The sequence below is a fragment of the Malurus melanocephalus genome, unplaced genomic scaffold, assembly GCF_030028575.1.
Source record: "Malurus melanocephalus ecotype Western Australia unplaced genomic scaffold, MMel_1.1 scaffold_208, whole genome shotgun sequence".
In the NCBI taxonomy this organism is placed as follows: domain Eukaryota; kingdom Metazoa; phylum Chordata; class Aves; order Passeriformes; family Maluridae; genus Malurus; species Malurus melanocephalus.
The window spans coordinates 404,344-424,097 of NW_026623440.1; the positions used below are offsets into that span (position 1 = coordinate 404,344).

The 19,754-nt window shown below is 46.5% G+C and overlaps 1 protein-coding gene across 1 annotated transcript; it reads left to right on the forward strand.

Annotated features, from left to right (window-relative positions):
- Positions 1 to 2,301: 2,301 nt before the first annotated feature.
- GGT5 (gamma-glutamyltransferase 5) lies at positions 2,302 to 18,420 on the forward strand. Its single transcript, XM_057373824.1, has 12 exons — positions 2,302 to 2,719; positions 8,130 to 8,260; positions 9,845 to 9,934; positions 10,936 to 11,125; positions 11,426 to 11,583; positions 12,017 to 12,166; positions 12,580 to 12,713; positions 13,119 to 13,321; positions 13,761 to 13,852; positions 14,588 to 14,697; positions 15,283 to 15,390; positions 15,572 to 18,420. Exons 1-12 carry the CDS (start codon positions 2,559 to 2,561, stop codon positions 15,716 to 15,718), a joined length of 1,674 nt encoding a protein of 557 aa, XP_057229807.1. The 5' UTR covers positions 2,302 to 2,558; the 3' UTR covers positions 15,719 to 18,420.
- Positions 18,421 to 19,754: the final 1,334 nt, after the last annotated feature.

Genomic DNA, 19,754 nt, shown 5'->3' on the forward strand with positions numbered 1-19,754 from the left:
GGAAGGTATTGGACTGTTGATACTTGCTGTCCTCAGGATGTAGGTTAGTCCTCTCCCAGTCATCTGATGCTGTCCTGCTGCTGTGTTCCTCAAAYATGGAATGCTTGTGATCACCCTCCAACCCTTTCAGGACTTGTAGGAGGAATCTGTTTAACTATTAAGGTTGGAGGCAAGAGTGCATTTTCAAGGTCTGAGATGACGTACTGCCAAGTTTCTCAACTAGAAGTGTGAGAGTTTTTCCTGGCATGCTTTCAAATTAAAAGGAAAACCAAAAAAAAAAGCCTTGATTCAGAAGGTACTTAGATTTTAATCTCAGCAAGACATAAACCCATGAGTAATTTTGGAACTTATTTTCATTTTCTGATTTCAAGAACAAAAGACAAAGAGTTTGGTTTTCCTGTATSAGGGCAGTTTCTGGGCTTAACTGTCATCCTGAATTCTGAGGAATAAAGAAGGAAGAGAAATATGAATGAGAARTTCCTGAGTACCAGAATTTCCTACTTCCAAGTATCTGTTTTTCCAGATTTCTGAAAACTTGGTTTTTGTGGAAGCAGACGCATGGCCCTCAATAAAGAAAACCTGGTTTTGTGCAAAGTTTGGTGTATGGAGATTTCTGCCAAGGCAAACTGTGCTCCCAGGCAATTATGGCAAATGTGAAAGTTGTAAGAAACCAACAGACAAATAGAGGTCAAAGTCCTGAGTTCCAGCATGTGAACTGCTAAGCAGCCCCCCACATGGGAAGGCCAGTGCAGTTTTTATTATCATATGGTCAAAGTTGAATATTGCACCAAGTCTGTAAAGGCCACACATTGAAAGAGACAAAGAGGCTCAGTCTTCATTTCCATATCAGGAGGACAAATGGGTTTTCCTATGAGAGGAATCTGTTAGTTGGAATAGTCATAACTATGTCTTGGCCTTCCCAGGCCATGCTTGGCCTCTCCCTTAGTCTGGGACATGACACTCTTTTACCTTTCTTGCTTCTTCCAGTCTCCTCCTTGACTGCATAATAATAATTTTCCAGTTGTTTTATGTGCTGAGTTAAAAACTAAATTTGATGGAAATTTAGAGACTACAGTTAAATCCTCCATGGCATTTCATGGAAGCAAATGGACAAAATCCACTTGAGTCTTGAGCCTATTGATACTGAGTGGTCAGCCCTGCTATGAATTTAAAGGGAAGAGCTTTCCCAGAAACATCAGGATGATGATAGAAACATCAAAGTCATRTAGGGATTAAGAAATTCCACAAAATCAGCAATGTTTTGCAGTGAAGTGAAGTAAAGAGTCACATTAGAGCTGAGGAGACGTGTTATCACATGCCAAGTGTATTTGCCAAATGAGACTGAAGCGTGGAGACCCAGAAATTGTTACCTAGGGACCATGGTTTTATCTTGGGCAAAACCATGCATTTTTCTTGAACTATTTTCAGTTACCCAAGATAACTTTTTGAGAAGATACAACCACAATAAAGACACAACCACAATAAAGACATTTTAGCCTATCAAATCCATTTCTTGAGATATGACATGTGAAATAGTATTGCTTAGTTATAAGATCAGGTTTAGTGGGACAAATTCAAAATCTGCTGAAATGCAMATGTAAATCCACACAGGCTAATTCCTCTTCTCCCAAATCTAGCTGGGAAAGGATCACAGAAAGCATCTTTTAGWAAAGCTGCAGGCAGATGTGGAGTCTTGTCTTTAACTTCTTGAGTGCAAGGASAACTGTATAATTATGAGCCTGTTAAAGATCGGGGATCAGCTGCACTGTGGAGCAATCCCTGCTCTCATCACTGCTCTGGGAAAGATCAGGTCTGTCCCAATGAGGAGCCGTGCACAAGGCTGGACCCCAGAGCTCTGGGCACCAAGGTGTGCAAAGTGCTGCTTTATTCCAGTTCTGTTGTGCTCAGAAGATGCATGCTGTGAAAAAAAAGGTAAAACTATAGAAGTAGAAAGATGGGAAGAAAAGAAGGGAGCAAGGGAATATAGTGGATCAATCTGAATGGAAACAGACCCAGGGTTCCAGATTTGTATAGTGTATCCAGCTTTTACTTCTTTGAGTAGTTTATAGGAACGAAACACCCCAAATATGCAATGAATCACTGAGGTAAATTTCCCAGTGATTCACCAGGCAGGCTGCTTTTGTTAGGTAATTTGCCTAGTGAGACAAGAATGGGAAGCCAGGGAGTCTGTGTGAAGCCGAGGAGCAGTGTGGAGATTTCTCTTTGAAGTGCTCCAGCAGTGAATGCGTTAATTTTTTTCATCAGAGACTTACAAAAAACAGACAGATGGTAGATCGGCAAGAAAAGTTTTTAAGAGTGAAAAGTCCCTCACGCCTAAGAGAGGAGGAAAGAAGAGTTCACTGTTTCCCTTTAGCAGCTTTTGATGTTAGAAAGAATGTAGTCCTCATGTAAATGTAACCCCAGTGGGGGCAGAGCCCACTGCAGTGGGACCTCCCTCACGAAAGTGCCGGGATTCTCTACTTCCCCCCCGAGCAAAGCAGGCGCATTCTCGACAGGAGCGGGAGCCTTGCAGCTCCTCCGGAGCCASAGGAATAGCCATGTCCACGGGGAAGATCTGCTGCCTGGTGCTGCTGACCCTGGCGGTACTGACGGTGGCAGTGACACTGGTGGTGATCCTGACTCAAGGCAGGCGCGGTGCCCAGCAGTACCTGCACGSTGCCGTGGCTGCTGACACCGAGACCTGCTCCCTCATCGGCCGGTAGGTGCCCGGACCGCCCGGCYCCTCAGCTCCCTTGGTGGGTGTGTTGTGACTAACAGACGGGACGGGTACTAACCACGGGGATGAGCTGGGTGTCTGCCCCGGTCCCGCTCCGGGCTGAGCAGCGATGCTGCTCCGGGGTGACTCCAGCTGGGAGAGMAGACGGAGCCTCTGCCTCCGTGGCGGATGCTTACTTTCATTATCCGATGTCACAAAAAATTGCGACTCTGCAAGCCCTTGGCCTTTTGGAAGGTATAAATATTTATGGTATACAAGTACAAGGCTGGTTTTAAGTGGGGATGCAGGAAATTTACTTTTTATGGCATGGTAGTTCTGTAGAACAAATGAAGAAGTTAGAGGAGCATGCAGAGACCTGCAGCTGCACTTCCACAGAGACAAGGAAGACAGGCATGGAAAGGAGGACTGGCATCCCAGCCTTTTGGGAGTGTCTGGACTGAAACCTGCAGCGTGTCTGCTATGAAGTAAAATAATACAAAGAGCAGATTTAATTGAAATTCAGTCAAAACAGTACAAACACAAAAGACATACAGCACTTGAAAAGAAATATATAGGTTTAAAAAATCCTTTAGATGCCCAGGTTGTACCACTTTAGTTTGTTTAATAACGTCTCTCTCAAACATTTTGAGTCCTATGTTATTATTTTACTGTTACCGTTCCTTCAGTTATCAAATGCCTGTGTCCATGAAAGCAGAAGGATGGAAGTTGACACACTGTGTACGATGCTGGATGCTCCAGTGATGGATGTTGGAGCTGTGTGCTCTACCTTGTGGCAGGGGGGGATGAAATGAGACCACACATTGCCATGTCTCACCTGTGATTCTGGCAATGACACAGCATTTGTCAGTAGCTGGAGAAAACATACTGTGGCTGCACATATGTCAGGGAGTGAATGGGGTTTTTTTTATGTGAAGCCAGAGGTTAGTTCTTGAGAAAGCAGAAGTGGTTTTAAAATCACTGTTAATGAAAAGAGAGGAAAATTAATTGTTGGATTACCAAAAAAATCTGCTGGGGAAAACCATGCATTTGTTTTTGCAGCTATTGTAAATTTTAACTTGATGTAGTGAAGGCACTAGAGTGAGAGCCACAGAAATCTAYGGTCAGTGGACAATGAGCAGCTTTGGCTGGTTGGCTACTGCTGCTGGGCTCTCAYCTGCTTCCTTCTCTTGCCAAGAAGCACTGCAGGCTTCCACAGCCTCCACCATTGCTGGAAAGTAAATTTCCTGCACCTCCAGCACACTTGCTGACAAGGTCTGTGCTGTCCCTCCWGTCTGATGGACCAACTTAAATTTCCTACAAATAGTTTGTCCATGATCCCCACAAAATCCTGCCCTTGCCCCACCTTCCCATCATACTTTTTTTCCCCTTTTGCCTATCATGGGGTGAGACTAAGGCAAAGCCAAGTAGCCCTCAATGCCAATTCCTAAAGATACACTACAGGGCTGGTTTGTCCTTGCTCTTCACCACTGACCTTGCAGACCCTCTCTCCTGCTGGGACCCCAGGCTGCCCCCCACAGCCACCCCTTTCATCCTGCAAATCCCTGCTGAGCTCACAGGAATCCATGCGGGGGATGCTCAGAGAACTGGTCCAGTGCCTAAAGCCTCGGAAGCTAAAAGCAGCACCTAATCTCTGACTTAMTTCTAAATTTTATTCTTTGATTTARAAATCTTGTTTCTTTTAAACTCAAACCACATGCTTTGTGAGTTGTAAATAATGAAATTCCTGGGGCACTACATGATACTCTGTTRGTTTCAGATTCTTCTGTTTAGGAATCTTTGTGTGCTTCTAATAGAATTGTCAATTGAACTTACTGCAAATAACCGAACTTAACCTCTTGCTCAAAGAGCAAACTTGTATTTCAGTGAGTGGGATAGTAGTTTGGGGAAAACAGCTCAGGGCCCATGTGTTTTCTTGGGGATTGTGTTCATGGACTCTGGGGCTGTGGAAGGTTGGACTTTCTGAAATCTTCATACAACCTTTGGCTCTCTGCAGAAAGTGAGAAAWCTCAGTGAGCCTTCAGCCTGTCATCATGCATGCTGGCAGGTCCTGAGCTAAACTACCCCTTAATCATCTGTGCCCAGCTCTCAGTGCTGAACAACCCTGGATCTCTTGCTGTGCTTTTTCTGCTGGAAATTGGGGACTGAAAGCAAAATTGTACTGCTGTCTGGTCCRGACTAGGACCCTGCCCCAGAAGAAAACTTGTCCCTGAATGAAGTGAAACACTTTGATGAACAGGTATGGGAAGATAAAAGGAGAGTCAGAGCAGTCTTTACCCAAGGATGTTTGTTTGGTACCACAGTCCATCTCAGTAATTTGTCCTCACGTGAAGAACCTAGAGGAGACAGGAGAAAATTGCCCTGTGACAGTAAAAGGCACTCAAACTTTACCTCCAACTCTGAACCACTTGTTCCTTCCTGGCAATGGAAGAGGCTTTTTTTCATCAAGCATGCTAAAAGCTCTCTATTCCTTACCAGTGTGCTGTTTGAGCTCTGTCATCCACTGCTCTGCATTCCTTTGTTTCCCAAATGGCAGAAACAAGAGCCAGCATAAGGCCAGGAACAGATTTAGGAAAAATGTTGATTCCCAGCAGTGGGATTCACTGCAGCAAGGCAAGCTGACCTGGCCTGGCTCAGCAGTCATCTCTGATCCCACTTCTCCAGTACAGGCTAGCATAAGCCTTGGGAATTAGCATAAACCCTGGGAACTGGCTTTTTCTGAAATCAACACCCCCTGGGGGGACAGGATGGTGGGGAGGGTGAGAATGGTGAGAATTTAACAGTCAGAAAATGTCTGAAGTCCTGGGAAGGTCGGTTCTAGCCAGAGAATCTGGTGCAAAAAWCCTTTTCAGTGATGGCCCAGCAGATTTCTGGAGTATTTTTATGTCCCAAAGGATTAGGTTTCCCTTCTTGTATGTTTTCAATTTGGTAACTGGCCCTTTTTTACAGAAACAGTTGTTTTTGCTCTTCATATATCTTAAGGAGGCAGCTGCTGTATCATAGGTGRTCTCCCAGCCCCCAGCCTTCTTTACCAGAAATAAAAAAAGGTCAATAGAATTTAATACTTTTGCATTTCTGGTGTGTTTAAAAGAGCTTCAGGGTTCYCTCTAGCCTAGGGCAGAACTGTAGGCTTGGTCTGCAGTCCAGCACAGACCATCTTTGCTGTGAGCAAAGCGCCATCATTCCCCCTTCCAGTGAGGTGAACCCCTGCTTGCTGCTGCTGTTATGATCTTGGTTGTTAACACYCTCTTCTGCTCTTTGTTGTGAGGAAACTCTATTAATGATTAAACCCTAAAGCTGAAGCTAACTAGCAGGAAGGATATAGGACAAAACATTTTGTTATCACATCTTGTCAGCTGCMACACTGATATCTCTAGAGAGTCCTGATAAGGTGCCACATTTTGATTAACAATTTGGCATTATAATTAAGCTCATTGCAGCAGAGATCCATCTAAGAGAGCCAGGTAATAGGACATCAATCCAGATGTGCTTTTGCTGTATATAATGGCTCTAAATTGTCCAAATTCCAGGGAAGTGGCAGGTCCCTGACTGGAAGTGGGTGAGCCATGCACAGGGAGCCGTGTGTGACACACCAAAGCCAACTGTGTATTTTCTATTGAGTGTCAGTCTCGGCAGAGGCTGGAGGGAAAGGTGTCAAGGCTGGAGGCCAGTGTGAATGTGCTGTGAATCTGGGTGAGAATCTGGTGCTTTTCAGATTTTCAGAAAACGTGCCTGAGGTTACATGTTAAGGCCTAAATGTGTTGTATTGAAATGCACACTGTACCGTCTCAAAGCTTCTTTTTAAATTTGTTTTTCACTGCCAGAACCATGGTTTTCCCAATCACCAGGCTTTGTACATATGCTGCCTCACGGCCCATAATTGAGGGACTCCTGGGGAGCACTGTCCCAGGTCAGTGTAGCAGTCCTCCTTCCCCCTTTTTCCAAATTTCTAACATACTTTCTGGGTCTTTTACAGAGGTGACTCAGTTCTTTAGGAAGCCTTTGTGTCCTTCCTTTCTGTGGCCAGCAATTAAAAGCTTCAGTTTTGGAAAAACACCACTCAGGGGCATTGGTGTGGTGAGTCCATCCCTTGCTGCAAGGGGCTGGATGGGCAAGCCTGAGCCTCGGTCTCCACATTCAGAGCTACAGCCAGGGAGCTCCTAGAAAGCCAAAAGCCATGCAGACCCTAACAGAAAGCCTGGTGTTCCCTACTGTTTCTTTTTTTCCCCCACTTCTCCTCATGTCATTTCCTTGCAGGCAGTGGTTCTGAGACACTTACAGAAACAAAGGAAAGCCACAATCAGTGTGCCTGCTGGCAGCATCCTGTTCCCGGACACAGCAGGTCCCAGCCATATCAGTGGATGTAAAATAAACAGCAGTCCCTACGTGTGCTCTGTGTTCCCATGCAAACTCTGAGAACAGTCGCACTGCAATTAATGAACTAYTCCACTTTCCCCTCTGGCTTTGCTTTATCTGAGCAATAACCCAATAAAACAGTCAGAAACCTTCCTAGTAAACACCARTGCTGGCTACTGGGGGGCTGGGCAGGAAATGCCACCCCATTTCCACTGCAAGGAAAAGTTGTTTTACAGATGGGYTTGAGGGAGGCATTTGTTGAAAAACATTTCTCTAAGACAACTTCATTGCTTTCAGCAGCAAGAGGCTGTCTTAATGCCTGTGTGTTCTTTGATGTGGCTGTACCGTGGTGTAAGAAGTTGAGAGGTTTTTCTTCCTGTTTGTTTTTTTTTTTTTTTGTTTTGTTTTGTTTCTTTGTTGGCTTTGTCTTTGGGAATACAGGGAGGAGGGTGGGGCATTTTTGTGCTAATAAGCCCAGGAAGTCCCATTGTAGGAGCAATGAAGTGACTGTTGAGCTGACACGTTGTCTCAAGAGTTTGCCTTACAGGACCCAGAGTTCCCATTCCAGTGCCCTGTCCAGTTGACCAGCATATGCTTCTATTAGGAAAGGCATTTGGGCAGCTAGAGATCAGTTGTTTGGTTCCTAGCATGTGGAAAGCTCACATCTGTGCAGAGACCATCCTTATCCATGTCTGGGAACTCCTTGCTGTCCCTTTTTGTCCACAGCATTTGTGAGCAGCTGCAGTTCTCTCTGTCCCGTAACTCTTTGCCCAGAGGAAGCCCAGCCTCACTCAGTCTGGCCCCCGGCTGCTCTTCTGTGTACTCTCCTTTYTTTCCCTCTAATTTTTCCTTCTCACTCCAGCAGAAGGTGCCCCCTCTGTGACCTCACACTCCATTCTGCTGCCAGTTCCTTTCTCCAGCTGCTTTCCTCAAGCTGGGGCTACCTTGCTGCTGCCCCAAGGAGGCATTTTCACACGACTTCTCCAGTCTGTCATTCCTGGATTCTAACATCATGTTTTTTCTTCCCTTTCCATCACAGGGACATCCTGAAAAGTGGAGGCACAGCTGTGGATGCTGCCATTGCTGGCTTGATCTGCACTTCAGTGATGAACCCTCAGAGTTCAGGCCTGGGTGGTGGGGTCATATTTACCATCTACAATGCCAGCACAGGTATGGGCCATCCCTGGCCTCTCCATGTGAGGTGGTCTTGTCCCTCTGCAGACACACAAGTGTGATGGAAAAAATCAGAATCCTTCCTGTTGGAGCAATATTCTGAATGCAAAAGCTGCATCACAAATCACACTTATGCTCTTAATCCAAAGCATCCACCACAGGCAGATGTGATTGTCATTTCACAACAAGAACGTGTGTGAGGAGGAAAAAGCTTTGATATGACATGAACTGAGTTTGCTTCTCCTTSCCCCTTCAAAGCAATCCCAAAGTACATTTCAAAGTCACATTTCAGTCTTCAAYTGACTGCAGCCAGGTGTGAGTGGTGCTGTGTGAGTGAAGTGGGCAGGAGTGGAGAGAGTGTGTGCCTGCAGATTGGGCTGTCATTGCTTCAGCTGAGTCCTCGGGATGGGACTTCAGGGGCTTGTCCTGCCCAGCAGCTCAGGCAGTGCCTGCTGACACTGGGGCTGTGTCTCACACTGCCCTCGACAGTGCTGGTAAAATCTCCTGTCCCAGGAGATGCATYTCTACTSCAGAAATCTAAACCYAGCAATGTTCARTGCCTGCTGGGGAGCCTTTCTRTGCTTGGCTTAAACYCTGGTGTTGTTTTGTTTTTWTATTCTTAATGTGGGGCTTTTTAARTCTTGGCTTCCAAAAACCCCCAGAGCTTATATATCTAATAGTTATATCAACAATGAACACACTAACAATATCATAGTCTTAAAACCCCTGCCAAGTAGTCTCACAGAGTCACAAATCTGGAAATGTTTGGATGTATCTTATGCAAGAGCTTAATTTGGCAGAACACCTATATTTTTCTTTTTTTTCCTTTTGGCAGAGCCATGGAACTTTGTTTCCTGACAACACTCCTCCTCTGCTACCTGAGTTACACTACTGCACAGAGCTGCCTGTAGCTGTACATGGCTCAGGTGCTTGATGCACCAGGGAGCACTATGGGCTCCTGCAGCACAGYTGGCTCTGTGGACTGTGAGAGGGAAAGATAAATACAATGCAGAGAAGGAGGCAAARTGATAGGCTAGACCTGAAATACAAGTGTATGTAAGTGGGGGTTTGAGTTTGTTTTTTGTCCTTTCAAGGTCCCTGATACACAGAGGATCTTTCAGGATCACCATTCTACTTTAAACATGATGGATTTGCCTCATCATCACTTGGTAAATGGTGCTCTCGGCAGCATGAGGATCATGTTATGTCTCTGACATGTCCCATCTCTAGAGGAAGTGCAGGAACCTGCAAATCAGATATGAGGCAACATGTCCAAGCCCATGTCCCAGCCCATGAACCCTGGGGGGAACCTTCACTAGCTGGGGACAAGCCTTGGCCTTCTCCCTGTACCTTCAACAGCTTTAGGTAGGCACTGCTTGGTTTGCTCTAAATAAAAGCACAGGAGTCAAGGACAAGGTGTGCCAACACCTGACCCTGCAGGAGCACTTGGCACATCTGACAAAAGGCTCAGAGCAGCTCAGCTCTGGGCCAGCAGCACATGCAGTGCTACAGCTGACTSAAGTGTGATATCCACCTCCTTCAGRAAGRCAGTGTTATACATTTCYCTCTTCTTCTTTSTAGGAGCAGTGGAGGTGATCAACGCCCGCGAAACAGTCCCACAAGTGTTTCCTCACAACTTAGTGCCTTGCCCTACTTCTGGTTTCCCTGTTGGTAAGGACACGGCCTGGGTCATCAGGGCTGTGTGCCCTCTTGGTGTGCACAGAGCTGAGGGTAGGGAACTGAGCACCTCACTGGAGCACCTCCTTTATCTGGAGCTCTGTTTAGTTTAACACACTACCTGGATCGCCGTTTGCAAAAGTAAGAAAAAATACTAGGTCCATAAAAATTCCTGTGGTAATAACACTGGCAACCTGACCAGTGAACTGATGGGGAGCCGGCATGAGAAGAAATCACAATGTAACTTCTCTCCATAGGAAGTCTGTGGTTTCAAGACCAGATAAAAGCTCTCATTTCCCAGAGAAAAAAGAAGATCAATAGATTTTTGGAAACAAAAKAAATCAATTTAGTGTTCTTGCCCATGACCATACATTGGGGAAGCATGCTGGCACGTTGAGGGTTGAGTTGCTGGGCTCAGGCACTCTTGCTTTAGCAGCACATCTTTGATCTCTCCACAGYTCTTGCTGTATTCCTTCTCCCCCAGAATGTTATCTTTTGGGGTTTGTCCTAGATTCTGGAGACGTTCTTATCCTTGGAAGAGCCTGAAAAGAAATCAGAAGCAACTCTGGTTGGAAGGGGACAGCTGGAGGTCTGCTCAAARCAGGGTGATATCAGGTGTTGCTCAGGCTGCTCAGGGCCTTKTCCTGTCACATTTTTTAATTYCTCCAGGCATGCAGAATTTCACAGCTTCCCTTGTTCTGGTTTGACCAGGCCCCATGAATTCCTTTCTCCAGCTGCTGCTTCCTTTGCTGCAGCATGTGCCTGYTGCCTGCTGTGCTTTCAGCACATGTCAGGTCAGGCTCCAGCCTCTCTATGCCCCTGCTATTCAGTAACAGGGAAACACATCAACAGGAGAAGGTAACAAACAAACCAAGGCTGCTTTTAGAAGCCTTCATTGCCTCTACCAACACACACTTCCATAGGAGAGCTTTCAGAGAGCTGAAACCCGCAAGCCAGTGACTTACTAGGTGTGACACTGCCCTTCTGCTCTTCAGGTCCCCGCTGGATTGGTGTGCCTGGAGAACTCCGTGGGTATGAGGAAGCCCACAAACGACACGGCCGCTTACCATGGAAAGCCCTATTTGAACCAACTATCAAGCTCCTTTCAGAGCCATTGGTCATTTCCCCAGTTCTGAACAAAATACTCCATCACCCAGCCTTCTCTGTCCTGGGGAAAACCCTGTGGTAAGACCCATGAATGAAACTACAGTGTGAGGACCACTGTTCCCTCACCTTCAGACCCTTTCTTTGACATGCCAACATGGAGCACAGGCTGCTTCTGTGGCTTGCGCTGAGAGAATACTTCCTTTTGAGTGGGAGGGAATCACAGAAGTGGATTTTTAAAATAGGCTGTAGTGTAGCACTGCCTTGGAAAGTACACAACATGCATAATCCAGATCAGCTCTGGGCAGGAAAAAGGGGTTATTGACCCTGAGGACAGAACAAGCTCATGCTATAAAACTCACGAATGTTCTTCTTTAACAGCCCACTGCTATGTGATGGTCAAAGATTTCTGAAGCTTGGCGACAGCTTCCGSTGGCCAGTGCTGCAGCAAACACTGCAAGCTGTAGCAGAACACGGAGCTACAGCATTTTATGAAGGAGAGATAGGAAAGGCCCTGGTGGAGGATCTTAGGAAGGCTGGTAGGTAAYAGTTACATTTAGTCCTGATAGACAGCCCTTTCCCCAGCCATTGGCTCACATGAGCCTGTTTCAGGAAAAAGCCATCATATGCCATTTGCTTGTCACTTGGGATGGTACCTGACATGGGAAGAGGCCACCTTTCCACAATTCCTATCACTCAGGCCMAGAAGCAGGGCTGAGACCACCCATTGCTCTGGCCTTTGCCCACAGTGCTCTTGCACTGGCCCCTCTGACTCCCTTAGGCTTGTGACATCCTGGAGCCTGGCAGCACATGAGGACATGTGACAGCAGTGCTGTGCTGGGTGGAAGGAATTTGGAGTGTGCAGAGGTGGCTCTTCACCTTTATCAAGCTTTATCAAGGCTCTGATGTAGGCAGCCCATGGCATCAGTAGAAGTTGTTGTGCTAATTGCAGCTTCTGGTTCTCTGTTGAAGGGTCCAGTCTCTCAMTGGAGGACCTTCAGGCATACAAAGCAGAGGTGTCCTCAGCTCTGAACATCACCCTGAATAACCACACCACAATGTTCGCTCCAGGACCACCCATGGGAGGTGCAGTGCTCATGTTCATCCTCAAGGTATTGGAAGGTAAATTACTGATGGAAAAGGGTCAGCAAGAGGTTCTCAGAGAGTGTTGCTCCAGAGTGATAAAATGTAATGGGCAGAAATGGAGTTGTTGAGCCAGAATGGGGCCCAGAGTAGCAGTGTGACCATGCTATGCAGCAGGAGAATGAACTGGTTCATTTGTACAGTGGGTCAGCATCACCACAGCTACTGCAAAGGCCAAGGATACATGACTTTCCCAATGCTCCAAAAGAAATTAAAGTCAGAGTGGAAATCAGTACTTGGTTMTTTCTGCATCCACATCCTGCTAAAGCATAGGGGAAACTTGGTAAGAACTGGGATGGGAAGAGGAGGTTCCTTTCAACTTTTTTTTTTTAATTATTGAAAAAACATTGCCTCAGGTCTATTAACAAAAATTATTGTATCCTGCTCCTTAGGATATAAATTCCACGAAGCATCACTGGCAACACCTGAGGAGAAGGTAGAAACCTATCATCGCATTGCAGAGGCCCTGAAGTTTGGCAACATGCTAAGACCCCACATGAGTGACCCAGCCTTCTCTGAAGCTAAGGTGAGCTCCATGGTGCATGGGTACAGTGCTACAGCACCAAGCAATGCTCTGACCTGCTCCTGYTTTGCAGTCTGGAAGTGAAGAAAATACTCTGGAGATGCTACTGAAGAGAAATGCAGCTGAGCTGGCCAAAGCAGAGGCTGGATCAGGCCGTTTACTCTGCAGCTCCAGCTGCAGGCTGACACTCACTTTCCTGGCAAAGCATGTGCACATGCTCGTGCCAATGCTGAGGTGTCTTGCTGCTGAGCTTGGTCCGTTTTCTGGGATGAGAGTGGCCTGGGGCTGAGTGCTGCCACTGCAGGGCCCCGAGCTCTGACTGTTGGGGCTGAATTGCTGTGGCTTCCATGTGCCTATAGCTGTGCCTGTGCTTTGGTGACCAGCTCAGTGTCCTTGCTTTGTTTGCAGGTGCCTGTGGGAACCCTGTTGTCTGATCAGTTTGCTGAGCTTGTGAGGCAGCGAATAGATGCTCGTGGTGACCACTCACTGAGCCACTACAACCTGCTGGARTCCCTCTACAATGACAAATATGAAAGTATGGGCACGAGCCACATCTCCGTGCTCGCTGCAGACGGCAGTGCCGTGTCTGCCACCAGCACCATCAACTACCCGTGAGTAGCCCAGGGTTTGGTAACTGAGTCACACAGGCCACCTGTCAGGTTCACAGGGTACCTGCGAGGGCCGGGGAGCAGAAATGCAAAACCCTTGTGTTTCACAGGTTTAGGCAGCTTTTTAGCTGTGAATGCCTTTTTCCTGTGACAGTAAAGGTCTGTGAGCATCAGCTTCAATGACAGTCATAATTCAGGAGGATGCAAGAACCTGATGAGCTCTTGCTGAGTTTCTGTGGGTTCAGCAAATCCCCACAGGCACCAGTAACAGGGAACTTATCTCTGTCACCACCAGCAGCACAAATTCTCTTTGGACACCCTCACTGGGGCACTTGGAGGCTGGGAGGAGGCAGAGGTAATGCACATGGTGCCATGTGCAGTTAATGTCATCCACAACAGGAGAGCCCTGGGCTCTGAAAGSCTTCATCTTTCCTCTCTGCAGGTTTGGCTCCTTTGTGTATTCTAACCAAACTGGGATCATTTTAAATAATGAACTTGCTGACTTCTGCATAGCAAACAGGAGCATTAAATCAGGTGAGCATCATCATCCTCAAAACAAAGCACAGGGCCAGGGGATGGATATACAGGCTATGTCCAAGTGGGTAGGGACTATTTGTAAACTACAGGTACTCTTTCCTTTCTTAGGGCTGGATGAAAGCAAGTTTGTTTCAGGCTAAAAGAGGATAAAACCTTAGAGTGTGTCTGCATCTACTCATATATCCTTCTGCATAGAAACACAGGAGTTGTGGTTTCTAACCAGAGAAATCAGAGATTAAACAATGCTAAAGCTGATCACTGATTGATGTGAAGGGGAGGGAAGGAGTGAAGAAATTACTGCTAAGACAAGTCTGCTGATATTTTAGGTTCATCTATGATTGTGAGTATCGAGCTGTTACAGGCTTGCACTGAGCTGTGTGACACAGCAGTGGTGGTGCAGAAATGGCTCTGTGCCAGCAGTCCCTGGTGCATCCCGCTCAGGCCTGCTGGAAGAGGACACCAGTGCTGCCATGGAAGGATGATTGGATGAGATTGGGTGAGATGCAGCAAGTCCTGAATACTTGTAGGATGCCCTATCCTCATCAATTGGATGCCATAAAGGTCTCAATGTTTTGGGAGACAGGCTTTTCACAGATTTTTTTGGAAATCTTGAGGAAGAGCAGCAGCTTATTTTTCTTGGGAGACAAAAGAAAGGCAAGGTAGATGAAGTTGTGTGCCTCCTACCCTGTTAAGAGCCATATGAAAAAAATAATATCTGTGCTTCTGCTCTAGGAGAGAAGCCTCCCTCAGCAATGGTGCCTTCCATCCTCATCTCCAAGACAGGAGACATGCTGGTGATAGGAGGAGCAGGAGGGGCCTGGATTATCAGTGCTACCACCATGGTGAGTGAACAGGCACCACACAGCAACMCCTTCCACTGAGCACGGAGAAGACACACTGTCCTGAACAAAAGAAATTGCTTTGCTGCTGCTAATTCTATGTGGAAAGCAGTGACAAGGGCCTGCGTCAGGCTCACCTGACCTCACCTTCTTACCTCTATCACAAGAGGTAAGAGGGCAAGGGCAGGGCTTGGCTTCAGCCCTGCTGCCGAATGGCTCATCCCTTTCCCCAGAAGGAGACAGGAATGAAGGAGGTGACAGAACCCACAGCTGTTGCCAGTTCTTTCAGCCCTCCCRGATTTCCAGGCATGATCAGTCCTAACTGCTCTTTCTACTCAGCTCTCCTCAGATCTTGACTCCTTGATGTTTTTTTTTATTTGCAATTTAGAAGTCACTAAAGGCTGCAGGCTGTGGGCCAGGGAAGTATCATGTGCTTATCCTATCCTTTTACTTGCCCCAAGCATCTGGTATTGATATCATGAAAGCAAGAGACCAGGCTGGTAGGACTGTGGGTCTTGCTCAGTGCAGCTCATGTTGGACAGCTCAGGTTTTATCTCGTCAGGCAGTGTGGGATTTGTTTCATTGCAGGCAATTATAAACAAGCTGTGGTTTGGCTACGACTTGGAACACGCCATTTTAGCTCCTGTCATGCACACCCAGGGTGACAGTGTCCTGTTCGAGGAGCATTTCAGTCAGGTGAGTGGCCTTGATGAGAAGAAGATTGCTTCTGTAATTCTCCTGGGTAATCTTTATTTTACCTCTAACTCACCTCCTTCTGGTTTAAACTCATTTCTCAACCTGACGCCACATGCAACAGCAAAGTTAAGTCCTCAGGCCCCTACCTCATTCACTCTATTTCCTCTTCTCTCCCCCACAGGAGGTTAGGACTGGCCTGCTGGAGAGAGGACATAAAGAAAAGAAAGATAAATTTGCAATGAATGTTGTGCAGGGAATTTCCAAGGAAGGAAAATTCATCTCTGCTTTCTCTGATAAAAGGAAGCTGGGGAAGTCGGCTGGATATTAGTGTGAAATGCCATCACAATTCACAAAGCCTCAGGAGATTCAGAACATGCCTTGCTTGGACATGCCCATAATTGCCTGTTCCCATCAGGATGTCTCCYAGAGCACAGGCAAAGCCTGTGATTACATCTAATTCCAGCAGACTGCAGGTCTCCCTCAGGCAATACAAGGAGAGGTCAGCCAGCCTTGTTTAGAGCTACCTTCCATTATTATGTGATACACAGAAAACATATTTCTTGAGCACATCAGTTACTCAGAATGAGAGAACACAAAGTGCGAAAGGAAAATTGGTCCAAAACCCACTAGGATCACTGTGAAATGACCCAGCTGTATCTTCCATTCCTGCTGGAGTCTCGGTTTCTTTCAGGCTGTTTCACAAGAAGCTTGTTATTACCAGGGCTCAGCAATGTGAAATACATAACAATTTTAGCTGTGATCAAGAAGTGTCTGTAGGGTCGGGATTTTAAAGTCCGAAGCATACAGGTTTAGAGAGTGGGTTTAGAAAGGGAAGAGATCAAAATTCCACACACCCCCTCTCAGTTTTCCCATCCAAAGAAGCCCAACTTTTCCCTAAGGTGGCAAATGAAATCACATCATGGCACAAGTGCTGCCCTGCCCGCTGCTCTCTGCCTCGGGAGTGCAAAGGACCCCACAGCCTCAGAGTAACTGCACCAACACTTCCTCCAGCYCTGCATGTGGTGACTCTGAGAACGGCCTCCCATGGGGGGATGTGGATTCCCTGCCCCTGGGGTGGACAGACTTCAGATGAGCTCCCTGGAGGCCTCTCCTTGCGGTGAGAGGAGTCCCAGTCTGTGCCAGTTCTCCGTTCTCAATGCCGGTACATCAATCTTTGGGAAGGCAGCTCAGGACTGCAGTGGAAGTGGTGTTTAGAACTTTCTTCAAACTGCAAAGGATATGTGATCAGGAGATGTTGTTTGTAGCCCTGAGCTCAGYCTGGCCAGGAAACACAAAGACTGCTGAGAAGTGATGCAGGACTATCAGGCATTAACAGAATTCTCCCTTATYCTACGCACATGCTCCAAATCCCTGTTTACCACAGCTGGTCTCTAGTGTTCCCTTCAGACCACAGGGAAGGCATTGTAGGACTCAAAGAACTATCAGAGAAAGAAAACGTTTGGAGAAGAGACCTGAACTCATGCACCTGGATGCAAAAAGTCTTTTGCAGTTAATCCATAACCTTGCCCTACTCAAAATGACCAAGAGAATCAAGCATTTAACAAAGTAAAACTTAAAACCCTGAAAAAACCCAAAGCTCTTCAAATATGCAAGGTCAAATTCCCATAATCCTAAAAAATTCCATTTTCTGAAAGCTTTCAAGCTTGATTGCCCTATGGGCACAGTGTTGTGTGTGTATCTGAAAGAGACTCAAACGAGAGCCAGGCACGAGCAGACCCCTCCCCTCTGCACACACAGCCCATGGCACTCCTAGTTCACCAACAAATGCAATCCCTCTGTAAACATTGTAACACGCACACACTGTTTAAAAACACAAATTAAAACAAGGCCAGCTAGATTTTACGCCAATGTTTTTACCCACAAAGCCTGTCCAATAAACACAACAATTTACTGAAATCTCAACCTTCATTTGGATTTCTCAGGGAAGCTGACCAGAGCCAGACATGTGTTTTCCTTCACAAGCTGTACATCAAGGACTGTGGCGTGACCACTGCTCTATCAGTTAATGATGGCTGAGTTACCAGATCGTAACCACAAGCATTTAATCATGCAGCTGGAAATCAAGTTACATGTGTATGGAGCCAGCTCCATGCACTGCCCTGCTRCCCCTTATCCCAGTGGAATTCTTAAATCCTCGAGTTCAGGAATGAGGAACTGCTAGTTTCACCATCAGAGCTGTTCACTCACACCATGGAAGTGGCTTGGCACCCTGAGAGGCAGCATTACAGTGCTGGGAAGTGAATGGGAAAAGCAAAAATGGGAATGGGAAAGCAAAAAGGCCCAAAGGCTGAGGAGGGGYAGTTTTATGTTCACTTGGAAGGGGTTACATTGACTACAACTACCAAAGAAACCAAATCTATTAATTTGCTGAAGTTTTCTACCTTGGTTAACTCTCTTGCCCCAGCTACCAGCTCCTGGGTGCAATGGTTCTAGTGTCATTTAGAAATAACACCCGACTGAGAGCTGTGCAGGGGAAGCACTGCCAGGCGCCAGACACCATCTGCAGCTCCCAGACGCACAGACTAGACCGGATGCTGCCTTTGGCAGGATCCATGGTTATTTCCAGCTAACCCCACTGAGCCGAGAGTTTACAATCAGCATCTGAGAGTGACACTGGCTGCAGACAGGGAGAGCAGTCCCTGCTGGGCCTCAGGGCCACCTTCAGCAGCTCTCTGGTCCCACTCCATCATGTTTCACTACAGCAAACCCAAGTCACCAAGTAAGGAAGTCTTCCATTAGCTTTGCTTCTGATACACCTTAGAGTGAAGCACCCTGCAGTACTCCAGCCTATCACCTTTCCAATGCAGCAGTATCACAGCTACTTCCCACCACAAAGASATGGGAATATTATCTTTAGTCCAGTACCCATTGCAATTTATCTACTTTGCTACTAACCTTGCAACTGAGCCAATGGAGCAGTTTAAAAATGCATCACAGCTTTAATTTTCAAGACAGAAAGGAATGGGAGTGCAGATCTCTCAGTATGGCAGAGACTCCAGTCCTACAGTCCTCCCTCCCTAGCAGAACAGTCGGTGAAGTTGAGAGATTGTACCTCCCTTGACACCTCTGTTCTTGCTCTGCCACCTCCACATTGCTGCTGAAATCTGCTTGGGTCAAGAGYCTCCCAGTTTGATCTCTCCCCATTCCTGCTCCTCCCAACAAGAGAGCATTATTTTTGTACTGAAATCAACTTACACAGAGTCTTAAAGCATTATTGTACAGAAGGTGCTCTATTTTCTRATGAAGTCTTTAAGTTATACTTTTAATAAAGCTTTTTTAAACCTGACTGGGAATTTCTGCTAAATCTGTTGCCTATCCCATCACACAAGCAGAGAGGACTCTACACAGGTGTATCCAGCAGCAACAGTTCTTCATTCTGGAGTCTCATATACCACTGGAGAAGCTGAGGAATGATGCAGCTTGTRCCACTTGTCTCTCACAGCTGGGTTTTGTCCCCTTGCTGGATGGTTGCCGACAGAAAATTGTGGTAATGTCAGACTGAAGAACAGGGGCAAGAGGTGAACCCTCCAGGTCATGATCTGATTTGCCTTTTAATGGTACAGCTTCTTTTCACATCARCTGGAATCAGCCATGGAACGTGTCCTGTTCTTCATGCCCTGCACTGGGTCAGGCAGTTCACACCARCACAGKGTGGGCCCAGGAGCAGAGYRAGSTGCTTSCMTTCAAAAGRTGGGASATRGAATGATGATRGACCTTAGAGATCATCTTGCTCTGACCCCCCTGCCATGGCATGTCACTCATTAGACCCAGTTGCTCCAAGTGCCATCRAACCTGTYCTTGAACATTTCCAGGCAAGGGGCAGCCACAGCTTCACTGGGTAACCTCTGCCAGGGCCTCAYTGCCMTCAGAGTCAAGAACTTCTTAATATTTAATCTAAATCTACCTTCTYTTACTTCAAAGCCAATCTCTCTTGCCCTATCCAGAAGATTTTTCCCTGCAGCTGAAACATCCCAGAAGCTGAGCAGCGTGGAGGGTACAGTTGGAGGTTTTACAGCAGGACTGCTGACTGATTGATGCTGTTGATGCACRGACAGCCCCAATGCAAGGTGAGTAGTGGGATGTGGTATCCAAGCAGGTGGCAGAAGTGCCTGCTYTGTGTACAGATATGTCCAAATGAGATGCAGATAATTACAGCTTGTAGAAGCATCCATGGCTTTTTTAAAAAACGTAGGATGTAAGTGAAAGCTGTAGCCCAGTTTAACAAATCATTCCTCTGCAGCAATACTGCTAAAAAACAACCAAACAAATCTACTTCTGCAGAATCAAGACTTCAAATGCATTTATATAAGAACTATTGTAACCAGAGTGTTTTTAGTTTTCCA